General features: G+C 37.1%; 3 protein-coding genes across 6 annotated transcripts in view; 2 read left to right on the top strand and 1 right to left on the bottom strand.

Moving 5' to 3' along the window:
* Positions 1 to 21,449, bottom strand: part of LOC131016908 (uncharacterized) — a 1,184,262-nt gene that overhangs the window by 130,017 nt on the left and 1,032,796 nt on the right. The gene's annotated exons all lie outside the window — the stretch shown is intronic.
* LOC131016851 (L-type lectin-domain containing receptor kinase IX.1-like) lies at positions 317 to 11,572 on the top strand. Its single transcript, XM_057945628.1, has 4 exons — positions 317 to 2,966; positions 4,062 to 4,139; positions 10,281 to 10,334; positions 10,895 to 11,572. The coding sequence occupies exon 1, from the start codon at positions 612 to 614 to the stop codon at positions 2,553 to 2,555; it is 1,944 nt and encodes a 647-aa protein (XP_057801611.1). The 5' UTR covers positions 317 to 611; the 3' UTR covers positions 2,556 to 2,966; positions 4,062 to 4,139; positions 10,281 to 10,334; positions 10,895 to 11,572.
* LOC131016953 (putative late blight resistance protein homolog R1A-4) lies at positions 12,532 to 13,903 on the top strand. Of its 4 annotated transcripts, none has more exons than XM_057945794.1 (3): positions 12,532 to 13,350; positions 13,550 to 13,605; positions 13,720 to 13,903. In XM_057945794.1, exons 1-2 carry the CDS (start codon positions 12,735 to 12,737, stop codon positions 13,555 to 13,557), a joined length of 624 nt encoding a protein of 207 aa, XP_057801777.1. In that variant the 5' UTR covers positions 12,532 to 12,734; the 3' UTR covers positions 13,558 to 13,605; positions 13,720 to 13,903. The 4 variants fall into 4 exon arrangements, with proteins under 4 accessions (XP_057801777.1, XP_057801775.1, XP_057801776.1 ...); XM_057945792.1 differs by having other exon boundaries at positions 13,544 to 13,605; XM_057945793.1 differs by having other exon boundaries at positions 13,550 to 13,903.

The raw sequence follows: 21,449 nt of genomic DNA, 5'->3' as shown, positions 1-21,449 counted from the left end.
AATTTCACTAACTTATTTATGATGAAAATGAAAACGAAAGAGGGATGAAAGAAGAAATTAAGTTGTACTAGTAATTTTGAAGAATTTGAACTTATTTAGAATTATGATTACTGTAGGATTCTTGTATGTTTATGTTTATAATAATAATAATAATAATAATAATAATATGATATCTTACATCATTGCCCTGAAAATAGATTTTAAAATAGGGACATAATAGGCAAATCAAATTTTATAAAACAAGCTTTTTTATAATAGGTATAGATTAAAGATTATAGATATTGCAATTGTTTTATTTTAGTTAGTTTCCAGAGTGCTGTTTCGTGTGTTGATTGGGACCACTTATATAAGTGTCTCTTGTCTTACAAGAGAAGTTAGAAATGAAGATTATCAATTTCCTCCTCTCATTCTCCCTATCTTCCTCTCTTGTCTGGAATTTACATTTCAATCGCAAATCTATCACTTAATTCTCTGTTTACATATCTGGACCACTACAAGAAGTCAAGTCGCCGAAATTATTTGACTTGGTAAAAAAGACTCCGTCATCAAGTCTTCCCCAATAATTTTTAAATTTTTCTTGAATACTGAAAAACATAGTAAGAGTTAGAAACATGTGGACATCTTCCATTTCCATGTTTGTGTTCCTGGCGTTGATCATCCCTGCAACAGTCTCACTGAACTTCAACATGTCTCCCATCAGTAGATCAGACGGCGGCCGCTTCAACTTCACGGGCGACGCTTACATCGCCGAAGACGGCATCCAAGTCACAACCAACGAGCACGACCAAGCGCGGGTGGACAGAGCCGGGCGAGCCACCTACCTCGAGACGCTGCACTTGTGGGACAAGGCTTCACAGAAGCTGGCTGATTTCTCCACTCATTTCTCCATCGTCATAGACTCCTACGGCAGCGACAATTTCGGCGACGGCCTCGCCTTTTTCTTGGCCCCACAAGGCTCCTCCATCAAACCATGGTCATACGGCAGCCGCCTCGGCCTCGGCCACGGCTCCTCACCAGTGGATTCGTCTTCCTTGGAGAGTTTCGTTGCTGTAGAGTTCGATACCTTTCCCAATCGTGGTTATCCACCTTCTAATGGCGGCCCCGTCGTTCCGCATGTGGGCATCGATCTCAACAGCATCACCTCCGTAGCAACCACCACATGGTACAACAATATTTCTGCAGGCTGGGAAAACAATGTTTGGGTTACTTACAGTTCTACTACCAAGATCTTGAGGGTCGATTTCACGGGCAACTCCAACGGAATATTCCGACAACACAACCTCAGCTACGAGGTTGATCTTAGAAATTACCTGCCTGAATATGTTACTGTCGGATTTGCAGCTGCCACTGGAGGCTTGTTTGAGAAAAACAATGTTAAATCTTGGAATTTTTCGTCCACTGATTTGAGCCCTAATAAGAAGGAGTCCAACAATAAAAGGGCACTCATTTTTGGATCGAGCGGTGCTGCCGTATCACTACTCATTCTTGCATCAGCTACCATATTCTGTTTTTTATCAAATCGGTACGAGGTGTTAGAGGAAGATCAGCTCTCCGATTCTGCTATGGATGATGAATTCGAAAAGGGAAACGGACCTAGAAGGTTTTCCTACAATGAATTGGTTGTTGCAACCAACGATTTCGCAGCGGAGCATAAGCTCGGAGAAGGGGGTTTCGGCAGCGTCTACAAAGGCTTCCTGAAAGCGACAAACACATTCATCGCAGTGAAGAAGGTGGCTGAGGGATCCAAACAAGGCCGAAAAGAATACGAGGCCGAAGTCAAAATCATCAGCCAGTTAAGGCACATGAACTTGGTGGAGCTCATCGGTTGGTGCCATCGAAGAGCAGAGCTTCTGCTAGTCTACGAGTTCATGCCTAATGGGAGCTTAGATTCCCACATCTTCAAACTAAATTCATTGCTGACATGGGAAATGCGATACAGAATTGCACAAGGGCTAGCTTCAGCTCTGCTGTATTTGCACCAAGGCTTGAGACAGTATGTAGTGCACAGGGATATAAAATCGAGCAACGTGATGCTCGACAACAACTTCAACGCCAAGCTGGGCGACTTCGGATTGTCCCGGCTGGTTGATCACGATAAAGATATGCATTCGACCGTGGCTGCAGGGACCATAGGTTACATGGCTCCTGAGTATGTTGCGACGTGGCGGGCGAGCAAGGAGACTGACATGTACAGCTTCGGCATTGTTTTACTGGAGATTGCTTGTGGAAGAAAGCCTATTGATCATAGGTATCCCCAAGGCCAGATTGTGTTGGTGGAGTGGGTGTGGAAGCTCTACGGAGGTGGGCAGTTGCTTGATGCAGCTGATCCCAAACTGGAGTCGTCAGAATACGAAGTAAGCAAGATAGAGCGTTTGATGGTTGTCGGGCTGTGGTGCGTTCATCCAGATAGCACCCAGCGCCCCTCAATAAGCCAAGTTGTGCAACTTCTCACATCTGAACATCGGCTGCCCGACCTCCCTCTCGCAATGCCCAAGGCCGTCTATAATAATGCACCTCTAGCAGCGATCAGCGGTTCCACTACATACTCTGGTTAGACTAAATTTATCGGTATCAAAAGGGGAGACCTGGTCTCCTGCCATGTGTATAAGTAAACTAGTATGTAACCCGTCGAAATTCGACCGGAATTATTTGATGTTATTATTTTTTTTTTAAATGATGTAGAAATTATTGCAGGAATAGTACTGTAGAAAAAATAGTGCCCATGGCATTTTCGAAATTTTCGTTTCATTTGTGACCATTTTCCAATATTTGACTCTGATTCACAAAATTTTTGTTTTTCACTTTTACCTTTTTACTCTAATGTTTCTAATACAGTTCAGGTGACGAAAAGAAAAGGGTTCTGCCGTAAGAATCTACCCCAAATTCAATGGTGAAAGTACAAAGTCTGATCAAAATTCAACCAAAAATCACATTAGAGAAATCCATTGCACCAACAAAACAAGGAGGTGAGCTTTGATTTCGTAAACCTGTATTTTATCGTTAAATTTTCTGATGAACCCTAGAATTTTTTCACAAAACAGAGCACAGCACAACACAATAGAACTATAGAACTAAGCTGCTGCATCGTCAGGTGTGCAGGGTGGGTCGACGATTGGGAACGACCAGTCTTGGCTGAGTTGTGGCTCAATTTCTTGTGTTGTTGTCTGTGTTGAGAGTGCTGGTCGGCGGCGGCGCAGTTTTGTTAGCTGCTGATTGTCAGGCCGAGCTGAGGAGTGTGGTCAACGATAGGGAACGACGGTGAGATATAGTCGGACGGCTGATTGATGAGAGAACAAACCGTTCTGGGTATTCGCCGTAAATTAAGAAGAAGGGGAAGAAGAAGAAGAAGAAGAAGAGGGATTTGGGATTTGATAGTTGGGGATGAGATTCACTCTCTGTTTCAAATGTGAAGTGCAGAGACAGATGAAGTTGAGAGAGAGAGAGAGAGAGTTGACAGGGCACACAAAGAGTAGAGAGAGCACCGTGGAACATGGGCAGTGTATTGTGGGAATTTTAACTAAGTCTCTATCTTTGATTGATAATAATAATGTATGTTTGGAATGGGTCATGAGTACAGATGATGATAATGAAATAATGTTGGATTTGATGATAAGGATTAAAGAATGGGCCTAGAGTTTTAACTTAAACTTATTTTAATTAATTAATTGAATGTAATTGATTTAATTTTTGTTTGATTTATTAATGCAATGTTTACTGATTGAAGTAATTTCCGGAGGTGCATTGGAAGTACTAGACAAAAATATAATTGCCTAATTGGGTGCTTCCAAAATAGTTTATTTGTCCATTCTTAATTTTTAATTATGAATAAGTAGGATTTTAATTAAACTTTGATATTCTTAATTTTTCATGTACTAATTTTTGTACAAAATGTAGTAAGTATTAATATGATTTGTTTGACGTCCTCAAGGGGACACCAACAGGTGCGAACTCATGTCTGTGAGGTCTAGGGTTCAAATTCCACCGCTCCCCCTCCCCAATAAAAAAGATAAATATGATTTGTTTAAATATTCATTTGATTCTTTTTTCTAAATTATTCTCAGGCACGTGCTCATTCACTGACATTCACTTCTTCAAGAGTAACATCTCCACGGGCGTAGTGAGCATTATCTTGCACTTGGGTAAGTCTCCATAATATGCATTTTCTCTCTTACGTGTTGAAATCATGATAAATTAAAATGTAGTATTAGTTTTTAGGGTCCATGTTAAAATGTATAAACAACTTGAGCTTGCCTATGGAACACAATTTTTCAAACACACCAACATATTATGCCAATAGATCATATACTAACACACTATCATAAATATAGAACTATAGCTCCAGAGAATCTTAGGTACTGACAAACATGGTTTTCGTACCTCAATTCCACATGTTTTGTTGTCATTTCCCTTCATGTTTTGCTTGTGAATGCTTGTTTGTGCCCGAATATTTAGTTTTATAAAGATTTGATATCTTGGTGTAGTTTTGGAGCAATTTCAGGAAACCTCAATGATTAATTGGAGGATTTTGAAGATATGAGATTGAAGTACGTCTCGAGAGGAATCCGTGAGCGCAAACGGCGACCAAATCCGAGTCCGGACGAGGGAGAACGGAGCAAAACGAGCGGACTGCGCAATACGCCCAGTGCCCCGCGGTCACCACCCGCGGCCGCGGGGTGGGACCGCGGGTCAGCTGTTCCCAATTCCAGGGGTGTACCGCGGTCACCACCCGCGGCCGCGGGGCGGGACCGCGGGTTCCCTGAGTTTTGCCCACGTTTGAGCACCACGGGCGCGGGCCATGACCGCGGGAAAAGAGCGGAGTCGCGTTTTTCAGCCCTTAAACCCCTTTCTCCCCCTTTTCCTCACATTATTCATCTTCCCCAACCTCATACTCACCCATATTCATCATCCCCAACATTCCTACCTCCATATCCAAGCCCTAATCCCCAACATTCATACTCATTCCTACCCATTTGAAGAAGGATTGAAGATGAGAGAAGATTGAAGCAAGCTTCTCAATAGGATTTGTTCATTCTTTCTCTCTTTTTCATTTATGTTTCTCTTTTCATTGGGTATGTTATTGTTGAACATGATAGGCTAAATTTCTCTTTGATTTGGGGATTAGGCTAGATGATTATTGTAATGGATTGATTATTTATGCTCAATATAAATCTTGTTTGTTCATTTGCACATTATCTTTTCAAACCCTTGATTTATTTCTTGTATGGATTGTTGGCCATATTCTATGCATTTCTAATTTGCACTTTGAATCGGGAGAGGATAATTGCAATAGATAAGGTGTTTGAAACATATCAATTCGATAACCGGGAGGTTGAGAGTTGGGTGAGAGTATGTCGATCTTTGTGTGCTTTTGGGAGTTATAGGTTAGAAGTTAATCGGGGACGGCAACTATGACCCGTAATCTACCGTTTTAGTCGTCCGGGAGGGGGCTAAAACCAGTTGGGAGATCACTCTAGATAATTAGGTTCGTCAAGATTAGTATTGAGTTATAATTGAAGTCTTTTTCTTAATCATCGATGCCTAGTCCCTAAATCGCCTTAATCATCTTATTTATCCACTTTGCTTATTTGATTTTTATTTGTCTTTGCACTTGTTAAGTATTTAGTTAGATAATCAAACCAATCACTCAATCGTTTAGTCTAAATAGTCGAGTAAAATGAATTAGGATAATCACTAGATTGAACTACTAATCCTTGTGGGATACGACCTTGCTTCCATATATTACAACTACCCGTATACTTGCGGCGTGGTGAAAATAATAGCGAACAAGTTTTTGGCGCCGTTGCCGGGGATTAGTTTAGTTTGATTGTTTGTGATATTTTGAATCATTGTGCTTAACTACTTTAGACATTTTACTTGATTTATTTTTGTTTTCTATCTTAAGATGTTTGTTTTGACTCGTTGTTTTGTTGGTTGGTAGGGTGATGAAAAAGAAAATTGTTACACAACACCAAAAATATTAAATGGATGATGGAAGGAATGAGTTGGTTGAGCAACTCGAACTACAATTGGCGATGATGCAACTTAAGTTGCGAGTTTTAGAAGCAAAAAGAAATTGTAGGCAACCATTTATCCAAGAAGTCTTCCAACCAACACCTTCCTATGGTGATTATTATGACATGGGGTGCAATGCCATAGAGTGGCAATCGCCATTGGAGTATGAGGACCACTTCAATAGTTGGAATTATGAAAATTCTTATTTCACTCAAGAAGGCTTTCAAGGAGGAAATTGGTACTATCAAGAGGAGAATCCGAATGTTAGAGACGATCTTCTACAATGCTTCACAGCTACACAAGCTTGGATAGAAAAAAGTATAGCAAACTCGGATGTTATGCTAGAAGAGCAAAGAAGGTCTTTGGCTACCACTTTGAAAAATCAAAAGCGAATTGATGATTTGTGCATGACCATTAGCCTACAAAATGGAACATTGTATGAGGAGCCAATGCCAATGCTAAGTGAAGAGCCTCAAGAAGTTGAAGAAGAGTATGAAGAAGATGACGATCAATTCTCCAAATCCCTTGAAGTCGAGAGCCCAACTTTTCCAATGCAACCTCTACAATTCCAAAAAGATGAAGACTTCACAAGCTGTAAAGAATGCAAAGTCAAAAATTTTGTCGATCCTTACCTCGACACGGGCGATTCTATGAAGGCTTGCTTCTTTCACTTTTATTTATCTTCATCTTTTGATTTTCACTTTGATTTGTCTAATAAAGAATTGTTTGAGTGTGGTGGTACTCTAGATGGTGAACGAGATTACCATGACCCCCGGGATGTCTCAAAGATTGCTAAGCCACCATATTTTTGGGTGGCAACGGATGGAGCATACAAATTTGATGAAAAATGGCCACCGCCTAAGCCTCCACCTCGTTTGTGAGTACGAGACAAGTAACCATTTTCTCCTTCATCCAAACTTATTTCTCCTTTGTGTGAATAAGTTTGGGGGAGGGGAAAGATGGATTAGTGTCTCATCTATCTTTTGCTTTACTTGTTCTTGTTTGTTTTAGTTTTATTGTCTTGTTTTTGTTATTGTTGAATAAATGAAAGCTTGAGAGTTAGTTAAGTTGATATTTTTGTTTTTGTTTTGCTTGGGATAATTGTATCAAACTTTGTGATGTTGATTGAATGTCATTGGGCTTATGATATAAATCGTTTCTTGGAAAAATTGTGTGTATCACTTGTGGATTATGCATGAAAAGTTTGAACTTGTGACAAGTGAGTTAAATGTTTTGCCTCCAAGAACTTGAAAATGAGCTTGTGAGAATTGAGCCTTTGATTGTCATACATTTACAATCTCATTTTGTTCTTGAGTGTAAATCATTAGAGCATGTGTGTTGATCTCTAGAACTTGCCATTAGTCCTTTCTTGAAAATAAAAGTAGATGTGTTGTTAATATTGAAGTGATTTAAGGCCATCTTTGTTAGCCACTTAACTCAAATTGTGTCCAAATTCTCATTTGATCCTAGTTTACCCCTTTCGTGCCTTGTAGCCTTTCTTTTAATGAACCAATGATAAAGGGGTAGAACTTAGAGTGTTAGTGGTTGCTTTGATGAAAATGTATGAGAAATGATTGAAATTGCTTGTCAAACTTCGATTGAGTGAAAATCACTAGTCTCCTATAAGCTCAAAAAGAAAAAGAAAGAAAAATGAAGAGACATGTGAATAAAATAGTACAAAGGGGAGTGATTTGCCTTTTGAATCATGGTCTTGATAAGTATTCATAGGGTGAAAAGGAAGAAAAGTGGGGATATTGGTTGATTGATTAGAAAAGAACAATGGTGAATATGACATATTCAATTTGGGAATTGTATGGGATATGAGTCACTTTGCCTATAAACACCTCACCTCACCAAAGAGCTCTCATTGCAACCTAAATAGAAGCCCTTTTTGATCTTTATTTGTAACACATTGAAGTATAGAGAGTTAGGATAAATGGCAAGCTTATGGTAGATTGCATACTTGTTTCAATTTGAGTGCAAACACGTCCATTCTAAACACTTGAGAGTTGAGTGCGTCATTGAAACATCCACTTTGTTAGGATTCAAGCTTGGAGGTTATAATATTGAACTCATTATCACTTGTGACTTCTTGGAATGCATTTCTACTTGTGATGCACTTTTGAAAGATTTTTTGTAAAATTTGAAGCCCTTGAAATGACACCAATTCATGCTCACATGTTTGTTTACTTTTATTTCTCTTCTCTTCGTCGTTTGGGGACAAACAACACTTTAAGTTTGGGGGGTTGACAAACATGGTTTTCGTACCTCAATTCCACATGTTTTGTTGTCATTTCCCTTCATGTTTTGCTTGTGAATGCTTGTTTGTGCCCGAATATTTAGTTTTATAAAGATTTGATATCTTGGTGTAGTTTTGGAGCAATTTCAGGAAACCTCAATGATTAATTGGAGGATTTTGAAGATATGAGATTGAAGTACGTCTCGAGAGGAATCCGTGAGCGCAAACGGCGACCAAATCCGAGTCCGGACGAGGGAGAACGGAGCAAAACGAGCGGACTGCGCAATACGCCCAGTGCCCCGCGGTCACCACCCGCGGCCGCGGGGTGGGACCGCGGGTCAGCTGTTCCCAATTCCAGGGGTGTACCGCGGTCACCACCCGCGGCCGCGGGGCGGGACCGCGGGTTCCCTGAGTTTTGCCCACGTTTGAGCACCACGGGCGCGGGCCATGACCGCGGGAAAAGAGCGGAGTCGCGTTTTTCAGCCCTTAAACCCCTTTCTCCCCCTTTTCCTCACATTATTCATCTTCCCCAACCTCATACTCACCCATATTCATCATCCCCAACATTCCTACCTCCATATCCAAGCCCTAATCCCCAACATTCATACTCATTCCTACCCATTTGAAGAAGGATTGAAGATGAGAGAAGATTGAAGCAAGCTTCTCAATAGGATTTGTTCATTCTTTCTCTCTTTTTCATTTATGTTTCTCTTTTCATTGGGTATGTTATTGTTGAACATGATAGGCTAAATTTCTCTTTGATTTGGGGATTAGGCTAGATGATTATTGTAATGGATTGATTATTTATGCTCAATATAAATCTTGTTTGTTCATTTGCACATTATCTTTTCAAACCCTTGATTTATTTCTTGTATGGATTGTTGGCCATATTCTATGCATTTCTAATTTGCACTTTGAATCGGGAGAGGATAATTGCAATAGATAAGGTGTTTGAAACATATCAATTCGATAACCGGGAGGTTGAGAGTTGGGTGAGAGTATGTCGATCTTTGTGTGCTTTTGGGAGTTATAGGTTAGAAGTTAATCGGGGACGGCAACTATGACCCGTAATCTACCGTTTTAGTCGTCCGGGAGGGGGCTAAAACCAGTTGGGAGATCACTCTAGATAATTAGGTTCGTCAAGATTAGTATTGAGTTATAATTGAAGTCTTTTTCTTAATCATCGATGCCTAGTCCCTAAATCGCCTTAATCATCTTATTTATCCACTTTGCTTATTTGATTTTTATTTGTCTTTGCACTTGTTAAGTATTTAGTTAGATAATCAAACCAATCACTCAATCGTTTAGTCTAAATAGTCGAGTAAAATGAATTAGGATAATCACTAGATTGAACTACTAATCCTTGTGGGATACGACCTTGCTTCCATATATTACAACTACCCGTATACTTGCGGCGTGGTGAAAATAATAGCGAACAGGTACCTTTTCTGAGTCTGAAATAGCTTCACCTTTACTGAGTCTGAAATAATTTGACAGTAATTGAACAAATAATTGATCTCTCCACCTGGATAATCATCAAATTCAATATTGGTAACCAAAATTGTGTTTAAGTAAATAGCATAGCTACAAGAACTCTATAAGTGACGTTGGAAATGAACTACAAGGTCGTAACTTTAGAAAGTTAAAACTTAAAAGTCATTTACCAAATATCGTTTAGTTATAGTAATCATTTTGAAGTTTAGAGAATGAGATTTATTACTCTAGGATTATGACTTGGGTTATTGCCTCTAGCCTTTAGGTTTTTTAAGGATTTGTTACTTAGTGTTATATGGAGATTGTTATTTTTGGTTTCCGGTTTTCGACAGGTGCCCTCACGGTCCGCTTGTCTTTGCTCACATCGAATATGTTTGCTTCAACACTTTTCATCCATTAATTGCACTTTCTGTAAATCACTACCTTACTTGGTTCTCAAAATAGTATTTTTGTGCTCTATTTTCTTTTCATATTTTATTGTACCATTGACTAAATTACTGAATCCTCATTTTATCACCTTGGTCACGTTTTTCAGATATCTTGTTATGACGAAAAGAAGATGTACTTGTGCTTTCAAATAAGGTTACTGGTGAGCTTTCTTTGTATTTTTCTTTTTACGGGGCTCATTTGTATCAGTTGCACACTTACCTTTAGTTTATTTGTTCCATGTCTTTGCTTTAGAGTATGGTGCATGGTAATTTTAATTCTTCTATAATGCATGTTGCGAGCTGTGTTGTCACACTTGCCATGTACTTCTCAATTCTTTGTTGCTTGTATTTGTTTTGCTGGGAATTTAATATTAAATCTTTGTTCAAATGTCTTGCACGGCCATGTGACAACTTCAAAACATTTACGTTTTAGCTTACCTTATCCATCTGCAACTTTTATGGCCATGCCACTTATTTTTGGTCGTGAGTGTTCACATGCTCTGACTACTCGGTCGAGAAGCTTGAGAGGTGCATAATTATATTTGTTGTGTCAGTGTCTAGATTTGCACAATTCAATTTATCATTATGTTAGATTGTTTAGTAAGTGGTGTTCCTATTAATTTTTTTATTGACTGTGGTTTGTAATTTTCAAATAAGAAATCAATAAAAAGAAAGATGTGTGTTAATGTTGTTGACACTGGTGGCTATTCCAATCTCATAGGTGGGTTGCGTGATCTGGATTGTCGTGACATGATGCGCTAGCACTTGTTGCGAAATTTGGACTCCTAGGTATTTTTCTCACAATAACTCCGAGGTATGCAAGAGTTTTCAAGAGTAAAAAGTGAGGTACTTGAAAAGAGTCACAATAGTTATGATTGGTATGCTAGAGTTTTCAGAGTAAAAAATGAGTACTTGAAAAAGGAAATCATAGAAGACTCGTTGTTTATGTGGTCGAATTTACTTCCACATGTTCATTGCAGTGGTTATTCCGAGCAAAATAAAGGTGAATATTCCACATGAAACAATGATGTTAATAGTTGAATGAAGTCATCAACAATACAACATTGTATGCAAATATAGTATTGTTTGTCATTAACTAAACGGACACACTTGTATGTACTTTGTACAATTCTATCTATGACTTTTGGTAGTACTGCACCATGTCAGTGACATTTCATTAACGTTTTGAGGTTGTCTTTTGTATGTGCATTGTATATGCCTCAATGTAGGTTCCAGTTGAAGGCACTGTGTATACATGATGCATAATGTCTTGATATTTAAGTAATTTGTATTTAAATTGTACTATGTAGATTACTACAATGTTTATGAGTTTATGACTTGTGGAAATTCTCCTACAAGTCATAGTATAATATGGCTACACTTGGAAATGATTTGATTAGCATTGTTATTGATCCCATAATTCACGGAGCAATTATAGAAACACTGCGTCCTACGCGGTGAGAAATTTCTAGTATATTTATAAATTTTAGAATTTTTTTACTAAAAAAGTATTAAATCAAACTATATATACTAAAAAAGGTATACACTTTATGACTTTTATACTTTCAATTCAATAATTATTTTTCTTTTCTTTTTTTTGTGTAAACATTAGCAAAATAACAATACGCACAAATACAAAAATTACCGCATGCGTGTTTGAATTCACGCTCCAAAATTTAGAAACCACCTAATAAACAGAAGATTATAAAATAAAGCAAATCAAAAGGTCACCATGACCATATATATTCAGAAAGAGGTAAATTGTTGTCAAATTGAAAAATTTTCAATGAAATAAAATAATAAATAATTCTTTTAATTTTTTTCATTCTTACTCAAATTTCAAAAATTTCACGGGTATCACTTTACGCCGTAATTTATGATCGTTTTATTATTTATAAAGTTATAACATATGAAAAACTTTAGAGTTAATATATGAGAGTACCCACTTTTTTTTAGTAAAATTAAAATCTACCCACTCAAATAAAAACTTAAAATAATACCCACTGTTTGTAAAAAATCACCCACTTTTTGTGTTAAATGACTAAATTATCCTTAAGATTAAAATTAAAAAAATTTCAAAAAAAAAATTCACTACCCCTACCCTGCCCACCCCACCGCGACCCCCCCCCCCACCCCCAGCCAAAAAAAAAGAAAAATCTTTTTTTTTTTACTCCCTCCGCCCTGTTCTACCCCTCAGTCCCCGACCCCACCTACCCCCAAGCCACTGACCCCACCTCCGTGACCACCCACCCTCAAGCCATTTTTTTTTTACTACTCCACCCCACTTCCCACCCCTCGACCCCCCCTCTACCCCACCCTCGACCACCCACCCTCAAGTCAATTTTTTTTTTTTTCCTCCAACCATATCAAAGCTTCATAATCTTCAGACTTTGATTATTTATAGATCTGAGGTTCGTTTACCAGTGGAGATTTGGAGGCTGAGCCAATTGAGACATCTTATTGCCTTTTCATTTCATCCTTTACCCCATCCTGAAGTAACAGCTATTCCTCTAGCAAACTTACAAAAATTTTCGCTGGCAACGGATTTTGTATGTGTGAAAATGATTCCAAACATTCAAAAGTTGGGAATATTCTACTCTGAAGAGAAGTTTAGTGAAGGCTATCATCCTGGCAATCTGTTCGGCAACCTGTTTCGACTTGAGAAGCTGAAATTGGAGAGACATAATTCATTTTGCGGGAGTCTGAATTTTGCCTTTCAGTTTCCTCTGTCGCTGAAGAAGTTAACACTAATTGGCTGGAAGCTTCCTTGGAGTCATATGAAGATTGTTGGTTCGTTGCCTAATCTTCAAGAGTTGAAACTAAGAAAATATGCTTGCAACGGGAAATGCTGGGAAACTTCTAAGAGAGATTTTGTTAATCTGAGGCTTTTGCTTATTGATGAATCAAATTTGCGGCTATGGAGACCTAAAAGTCGCCACTTCCCACGGCTCAAGTGCCTAATGCTTCTTCGTTGTCCAGATTTGCCTGAGATTCCAATTGCTCTTGGACACATTCCAACGCTTGAACTGATCGAGGTCGATGATTGTAACAAATCTCTTTTCAAGTCAGCCCAAAAGATTCAAAGGAAACACCGATTGAATTTTGGTGATGGCCTTCATGTTCGTAGGATGCGTTCTAGATATACTCTTTCAGATTCGACTCTGTACTTCATATCAGGTGAGGAATTTATAAAAGTTGAATGATTTGACATCTTCTATTTATATAGCAGCCGTAATTTTTATATAAGTAATATCAGTAGCATGAAATGCACACACTTGGTCATTAGCTATAATCATCTTTGGAAACATTTGTTCGTTGGTAACATGCCTGTTTTGTTGGTCTTCTCCTATCTTTATTCTTTTTTTATCAGATGCAGAGTGTTGATGAGCTAGCTTACCAGATGTTTGACTGATACAAAAGGCAAAGAGAATGGTAGAGATCTGGCTAGTTCCAAATTATTGATCAGAGATTTAGTCATTTGGTTTTCGGGTTTGACAGGTTGGTTTGTAAGTTGTGTCAACTCTTTTGTTTCTCTTTTCTTGTTAGGTCACAGGGGACAGATTTGTAGTTTCTATTTGTGATTGTAAGGCATGTGCTGAAGGCTCGACGACTAACTCATTGCTATTGGGTGTTTCACGAGTTATAACTACTTTGATGATTGACTATATATCTGAGAGGTAGAAGAGGGTTGAATGAAGTATCTTTCAGAATCAAATTTTAAATTTTGATTTGTTTCGAATAGAATATTCAGATATCGAGTATTTTTCCCACCCCTAATAGTGATTGAGTCGGTGATATTAAAAGTCGAAAGAGTACTTTCGGATTCATATTTTTTTATAGAAAATTTGCCGTTTACTTGGAATTCAAAGAAATAATATATTATGACTGTCAACATGAAGCGGAGTTTATTGCAGCTACCTCCTTGTGTATATATGTTATGCTATGTGGTTAAGAAATTTGTTCCAAGAACTCAACTTGCGAAATTTGTTCCAAGAACTCAACTTGCCATAAGAAGGTTCAACGGATATACATTGATAATAAGTCCGTCGTAACATTGGCCAAGAATTAACTGTTCCATGATATAAGCAAATACATTCATACAACTATCATTTTATTTCAGATCTCATATCCAATAAAAAAGTGAAACTTAATTATGTGAAGACTCATGATCAAGTTGCAGATATTTTCACAAAGTCATTGAAATTTGAAAATTTTCGAAGATTGAGAAAATTGCTTGACCCGACGAAAGAAATTTCAAATTAAGGAGGTGTATTGAAATAATGTATTTAAAATTTTATTTTTATGTAATACATTAATGATGTATGAATTATTAACTAGAATAAATGTTGTGTTATTAAGGCAACTTGAAGATTAGGCAACAAAATATCAAAAAAGTTATTAAGGCAACTTTTTTATTGCTCCAAATATATCAAAATAAAATAAATACTTCTTGGACCTCTTTTTTCACTAAAAAAAGTGGGCTCATTCTTCCACTAATAACACACTCATCTAACATTTATTAAAACTCTTGGCACCAAAGATCGAATGTAAAATCTACAATCAAAAGCAGAGCACTAGCTTTTAATTGAATTAAGATGGGAAAGAAAGACAAACATAATCACAAATTTGTGTGGCATTATCTATTGTATATTTTCCTTAAATAAACCCTAACATATCAATCATCTATAAATGTGATATGAGAGATGTCACATTATAATGCAATAGAAGATTCGAATTGATTGTTGAGAGGCCTACTTTGCCACAATGAAAATTGTTTGTAAAGTAAAATAATGTAAACAATAATGTCAATCCACACATACATTCAGCTTTGAGAAATACATGATAAAACAGTATACAACATTCATCTGAATGCTGTCTACAAAGTAAAAAGTAGGAGCTTATCGACTATTCATGCTTAAACAAACATCACCAACCATTTCATCTTTACCTCTGCCTCTTTCATCAGTCGAATATCGGATAAGTTGGCTAGATCCATCAATACTCTGCATCTGAAAAAGAAAAGAAAAAAGCGACAAGAATCAACTGACATTCTACCAACAGAGAAATGTTCAAAAGAGAGGAAGATGCAATTAGCATACTAATATTATTTCTATAAAGTATGGCTGCTAAAGATGGTGTAAAATCTATCTACTTTTATAGTTTTCTAACCTGATATGAAGCACTGAGTCAGGTTTGAAAGATCATATAAAAAACGCTTCAAACTAACTTGAAGGGCATCCGGTTTCTCTCTTATCTGTGTCGCCGAGTACAGAAGAGATGGGTTAAGATCATCGATCTCAATCTGCTCAAGAGTTGGAATTTTTCCAATATCAACTGGTATCTCAGACAAATATGGACAACGATGAAGCATTAGGCGCTGAAGCCTCGGGAAGTGGCTACTTTCAGTTGTCCAGTTCTGCAGATTAGATTCATCAATATGCAAAAGTCTCAGATTCACAAATCCTCCCTCAACAGTTTTCCAGTGTTCCCCATAGCAAGCATGGTTCTTTAGTTTCAACACTTGAAGAGAAGGCAACTGGCCCAAAACCAACATATTTGTCCAAGGAAGCCGCCATCCACTCAATTCCAACCTTTTCAGCGATCCAGGAAAATTAAAAGTTGGACACATTTGAAATGAACTACGCGTCACCAATTTCAATTTCTCCAGTCGATGCAGATGTCTAACATTGTAAAATTTGGGGGACGGACCAAACGTCACAAACGAGTAGCATATTTCCAACTTTCTGATGTTTGGAATCTTATCCACCATACTTTCACTAAATACAAAGTTTGTTGCCAGAGAAAGTGTTTGGATGTTTTTAACATAAGAATATGATGGATCGGGTAAAGGAAGAAATGAAAAGGCGATAAGATGCCTTAATTGCCACAACCTCCAAATCTCCTTAGGCAAGCTAACCTCAGATCTATAAATAATTAAAGTCTGAAGATTATGAAGCTTTGATATAGCTGAAGGAACAATACTGCTAGGAATGTTGGAAGCAAGGTAAGTGAGATGAATCAAATCAAACACTTGACCTAAATCCCAAAATGCATGATCATTTCTATGTAAGACATGAAGGACCTTAAGTGACATAAAATTCTCTATAGAGCCTTTGGGCCTATACCCTCTCTGTGAAATACATATAATAGAACGGGTGCATGAGCTATGCGTAGAGTCCTTAAGATCAAGATCACACCAACTAACACTTATGCGTTGATGACTTTGTAGCACTTGTGGAAGAAAATGCCTTCTCACGATAGGATTAGGAAAGTAATCCATTATAGGTAGAAGGAACTTCTCTTCCCCAGCCTGTCTTGAACAAAAGTCCCGAACCACACTATGAAGCTTGCACCTTTTGATTTTGCCATCACTCTTTTTGCTAGTAACCAAAACTAGACTTTGCTCGACCAGCACCTCCAAAACATCTTCCGCCACCTCTTCCAACGTTTTAGATTCATCTCGACCTTCCAAAAAGCCCTCAGCTACCCAAAGTTTGATGAGTTCTGAGACACGGATCTCATAATCTTTAGGGAAGCCTGCCATATACAAGAAACACTCCCTCAAATGTCGAGGCAAGTGTTTGTAACTCAAAGATAACAATATAGTTTCCAACTGTCCATCATTTGCCCCAATTCGCTTCCACAACTTAGGAATTCTATCAATCTTGGATAAAAGTCCTGCCACAGTAACAATTGAAAGGGGCAATCCTTCGCAACGTTTTACATATTTTTCCCCAATATCTTGTAGCTCAACAGGACAATCTTGATCTCCGAAGACCTTCTTCTGGAACAAACGCCAACTTTGTTGGTCATCCAAGAAATGCATCGTATGAATGGGGCTCATAGAGCTAGCATAAGTAGCCACATTCTTTAGCCTTGTGGTTAATATGATCCGGCTTCCATTATTATCGTCAGGTAATAGCCTCTGTATGTGATCCCAAGCTACCGTACTCCACATGTCGTCCACTACTATGAGATACCTCCTACCTTTTAAGTATTTGTATATTTCAGACTCCTTAACCTTGCATTGTAAATCACTCTCTGCTTGGATTCCCTTTCCTTTCATCGAAGCAAGCAGATTTGAAAGAACAATTTCTACATTGTAATCTTTCGATATTGTGACCCAAGCGTGAAAATCAAAATGATAAGTAATGAATGTATCATCATAAACAATTTTAGCGAGTGTGGACTTACCAATGCCTCCCATCCCCACAATAGGGAGGACTTGCAGCTCGGATGAATAGCTTCTAAGCCAGGACAATATCTGCAACCTATCTTCATCAAAACCAACCACGATATCCTTACTTGTCGGTGCAGATCTTGATGATGAACCAACAGCAGTCCACTTAATTCTCTCCGCTAATCTCCCCAACCGGTTTGAAATGTTGACAGCCAGTTGTGTTGCTACAGTCAAATCTTCATGAAAACCATCATCTTCACTCTTGAGTGCAGATCTTGTTGATGAAGCAGTAGTCAGCATAATTCTCTTGACTCTCGCCAACAGGCATAAAAGGCTGACATCCAGCCTTATTGCAGATCTTGATGATGAGTCACTCTGCCTTCGTACGTTGTTGACTAGTTCGTCGGGACTTTTGCAGTAATCCACCACATCTCCGGCAGTTGAGGCGAGCTCCTCTGCCAATGGATGGAAATTCTCAAACTCGCCTCTGTCGACGCACAATCTGAGACATTTTCTGGGGAGAAAATATACTCAGTAATCTCTTGTGTTGTCTTTACTAACTCCCTGATTGCTTCTTGTTTTGGGAAATGTTTGAGATTCAACTGCAAGACCACAGCTTTGTCGTGGATGGATATAATTCGTAGTTTAACACGAAGAGTGGTGAGATCATCGTCGCGTTTAAGGATTTGGTGTAAAATTTGTAGCAGGGAATCGAGAGCTTCAGAAGCCATATGAGGTGTACGCAAACAATTTTGTCAAACTGAATGCTTATCGGTTTGGATTGGAATTGCCAATCCTTCTTCTGATTTGCATCCAAAACGTCCAAATTTTAAAAATGGCGGAGAAAGAGTCAAGAATGTTTCAATTGAGGGGCCCGCGTAAGGAGTCTGTCTTATTAGATTACTAGAAATTCTACACCGCGTAGGACGCGGTGTTTCCATAATTGCTCCGTGAATTATGGGACCAATAACACTACTGGTCGAATCATTTTTAAGTGTTAACATATTATACTATGACTTATAGGTCACAATTGTAATACAGTTAGGAGTATTTAATTTGTATAGCTAGGAGCAACAATCTACACAACATAATTTATATATAAACTATTCAAGTATCCTTTCAGGCATTACGCGTTATATATACATATCGCATTAAACAAAAACTGCATCGAGGCATATACAATGTACATACAAAAGGTAACCTCAAAATGCTAGTAGAGCCAAAAGTCATAGCTAGATAATTGTACAAAGTACATACAAAAGTTTCTTCAAAGTCTCATAAAATCTTTCACTTCATTAGTCCAATATTCTTCGCCTGATTGTTCTGCCACTCCTTGACTTGAGTGTTGGTGTTTGTGGAACTCTTTTGCCTAAAAGTTGATGATAATATTAATAAAATTAGTTAATGACAAACATAATGTATTTGCATAATATCCTATATCGTTGATGATTTGATTTACAACTATTAACACCATTGTCTCATGTAGAATACTAACCTTTGTTATGCTCGACAACCACTTCAGTAAGTTGGTGGGATGGATCAGATATGCTATTAGACTTCATTTTCTTCGCCTTGTTTGCTGATAATGTTGCACAGAAACCCCCATCAATCATACAAGAACACATTTCAAAGATTAAGTGTTTATGTAATGACAATAGTTTTTCTCTAGTATTTCAGTTTTGTACCCTTAGTTATTTGTTTGTCCATAGCTAGCTTGAGTTATTTTAGTCTTCTTTGATGTTTCTTCCACAAGGTCCTGTTTCTCTTGGTATAGTGTGCCTAAATGATTGAGTTAATATTGTTAACAAAGAAGAATATTAGAAACAAAAGTTTATCTAATTGGTTGAATAATTACCTGCCAAAGGTAGACATGACTGCATATGAGAATCTTCGACAATTTTTCCATCGGTTGCTCTCGCCAAAAATTCATCTACAAATAAAGTTCCTTAATTATATTTGTATACGTTTTATAAGTTGTTGGAGCTAAGCAAGTAACTGGCACGCATGTGTATTGGTTCAGATTTCATGGTAATTACACAATAGTAACAAGTGGTAGTTCAAAACATGAATAGAATAAACATAGACGATATCAATTTAAAATTAGAATGTTTAGATGCATATGTTTAAGGATCTTTGATCTTCATGTTCACATGACTTTATGGCCTCATGCTAATGTTTTTAACTTTCTTTTTATTTTTGAAATTTCTAACAATGACACAATAATATTTCATCATTTGCTGGATATAAATTCTAACTATTACCTGATAGAGGCATATCCAAATGTGCATCATCAAAATTCTCAGGTGTATCAACATCCTCTAACATTACAAAACCAATATAATATTGTTAGATCAATCATTATTCTTATATTAGTTATACAATTTCTCTATTGCAATAAAAAGTAAAACACTCACTACTCATGGAAAAGAATATAAAAGGTTTCACCAACATCTGTTCAAAGTGATAAGAAGAATCCTCATTTTCACTATGCCATGATTATCATTTTCTGGTGGAAAACATATCATGAAAATCTTTAGCAAAATGCACTTAATCTTTTAATAATAATTGGATACCTGAATCTTCATCAGAAAGATCAAAGTGCACAACTTTTTTTCTTTTGCTAACAAATCTTCTTTTGATTTTTCCAATGTTACCTGATATAGTATATGAATTGAACCCGATTTCTTAGATGAATAAAATATGAAAATTAAATCTAGAAAATTTCTTATTGGGTGCGTGCATTTTTTCATCACATACACTTTTGTTATTATATATGTAAAAAATCAAATACACGTCGAACCAAGATTCTTTGAAAATAAATTTCTAAATTTTGGTGACACACCTCTTTCAGCTGATTCCACTACGCAATTCAGACTATCATTTCTTGAATCATCGGATAGAACAATAGAGCAAATTTTCTTTTTACCTCTGAAGATTTCTGTGATGGACAAGCAATATAGTTATATTAAATGAATTTGCAATTAATATCAAGTATCTATTTATAACAGTGGATGTGATACCTGATATTGGTTTATCATCATCAGAAGAAAGACTATCTTCAAATGAGCTTCCAATTGTGTCTGTTGTTGCAAAATTATAATTATTATCTTTTCAAGCAAGAATATCATATCATAATCATTTTAACCAAAATTATAATTATTATCAAGCAAGAATAGCATATCATAATCATTTTCACCTTTGATATATTCAACATGGCTTTCTTGGGACATTTTCCCCTTGCCTTTAGCTTTGGCAGCATCCTTTGCTCGAATGTCTTCATCATTATCTATATTAATTACAACAATCATCATTACAAAAAATCACAATAAATTTTAACTTAATTTAACTAAAATGTTTAAATTTAATTACAACAAATATTAATTGGTTGCTATCACAAAATTAGTTGGAAATATTTCACCTAATGACTCGGGAAAAACCAATTGTCTCGTCGCACTTTTTAGCAGCCCTGGAGAATAAAATACTTAAATTATTATCATCTTAATTTAATAATACATAGAATAGAAGAAAAAAAATTATACAAACCTTGCTCCAGATGAGCTTCAGGTTCAATGCTACTTTTCTCAGATGGTATTGCACCATCATCTTGTAAAATCTCAATAGCATCCGCAGTGAAAGTACAAACATCTTTAAATATTTGACTTTTTAACTTTAAGAGTAAGACAATATTGCATAGGCGTTGCCTAAGAAAATCCACCTGCGTTATGGGTCCCTATAATTTTAAAAGGGTATTATTCATTTTTGTAAATGTGATAACAATCGATCATTGTATAGTAGAATACTCACCTGATTTTGTTTTTTATAAAACTCGGAAGGATGGCCAAGAAGTTTTTGAGCTTCTTTCCCCAAAAAAGTGACTTCCACTTGTCCAGACGCATCAAAGACCATGAGACTAAATCTGAAGCTATTGTAAAATCAAGTGTTCAATATACACACTTGTACAAATCTATATAAATTAAGAAAAGAGATTAATAGATTAGCACCTTCGATTTGCTATTCTCATGTTCTTGCATGGAGTTGAGTAACACATGAACTCCGTACCATATGATGCAACTGTCTTTGTGGAACATATTGGACA

This window comes from Salvia miltiorrhiza, chromosome 3 (genome assembly GCF_028751815.1).
Source record: "Salvia miltiorrhiza cultivar Shanhuang (shh) chromosome 3, IMPLAD_Smil_shh, whole genome shotgun sequence".
NCBI lineage: Eukaryota > Viridiplantae > Streptophyta > Magnoliopsida > Lamiales > Lamiaceae > Salvia > Salvia miltiorrhiza.
The sequence above is the reverse complement of the archived record's forward strand: the minus strand, read 5'-3'. Positions and strand labels throughout refer to the sequence as shown.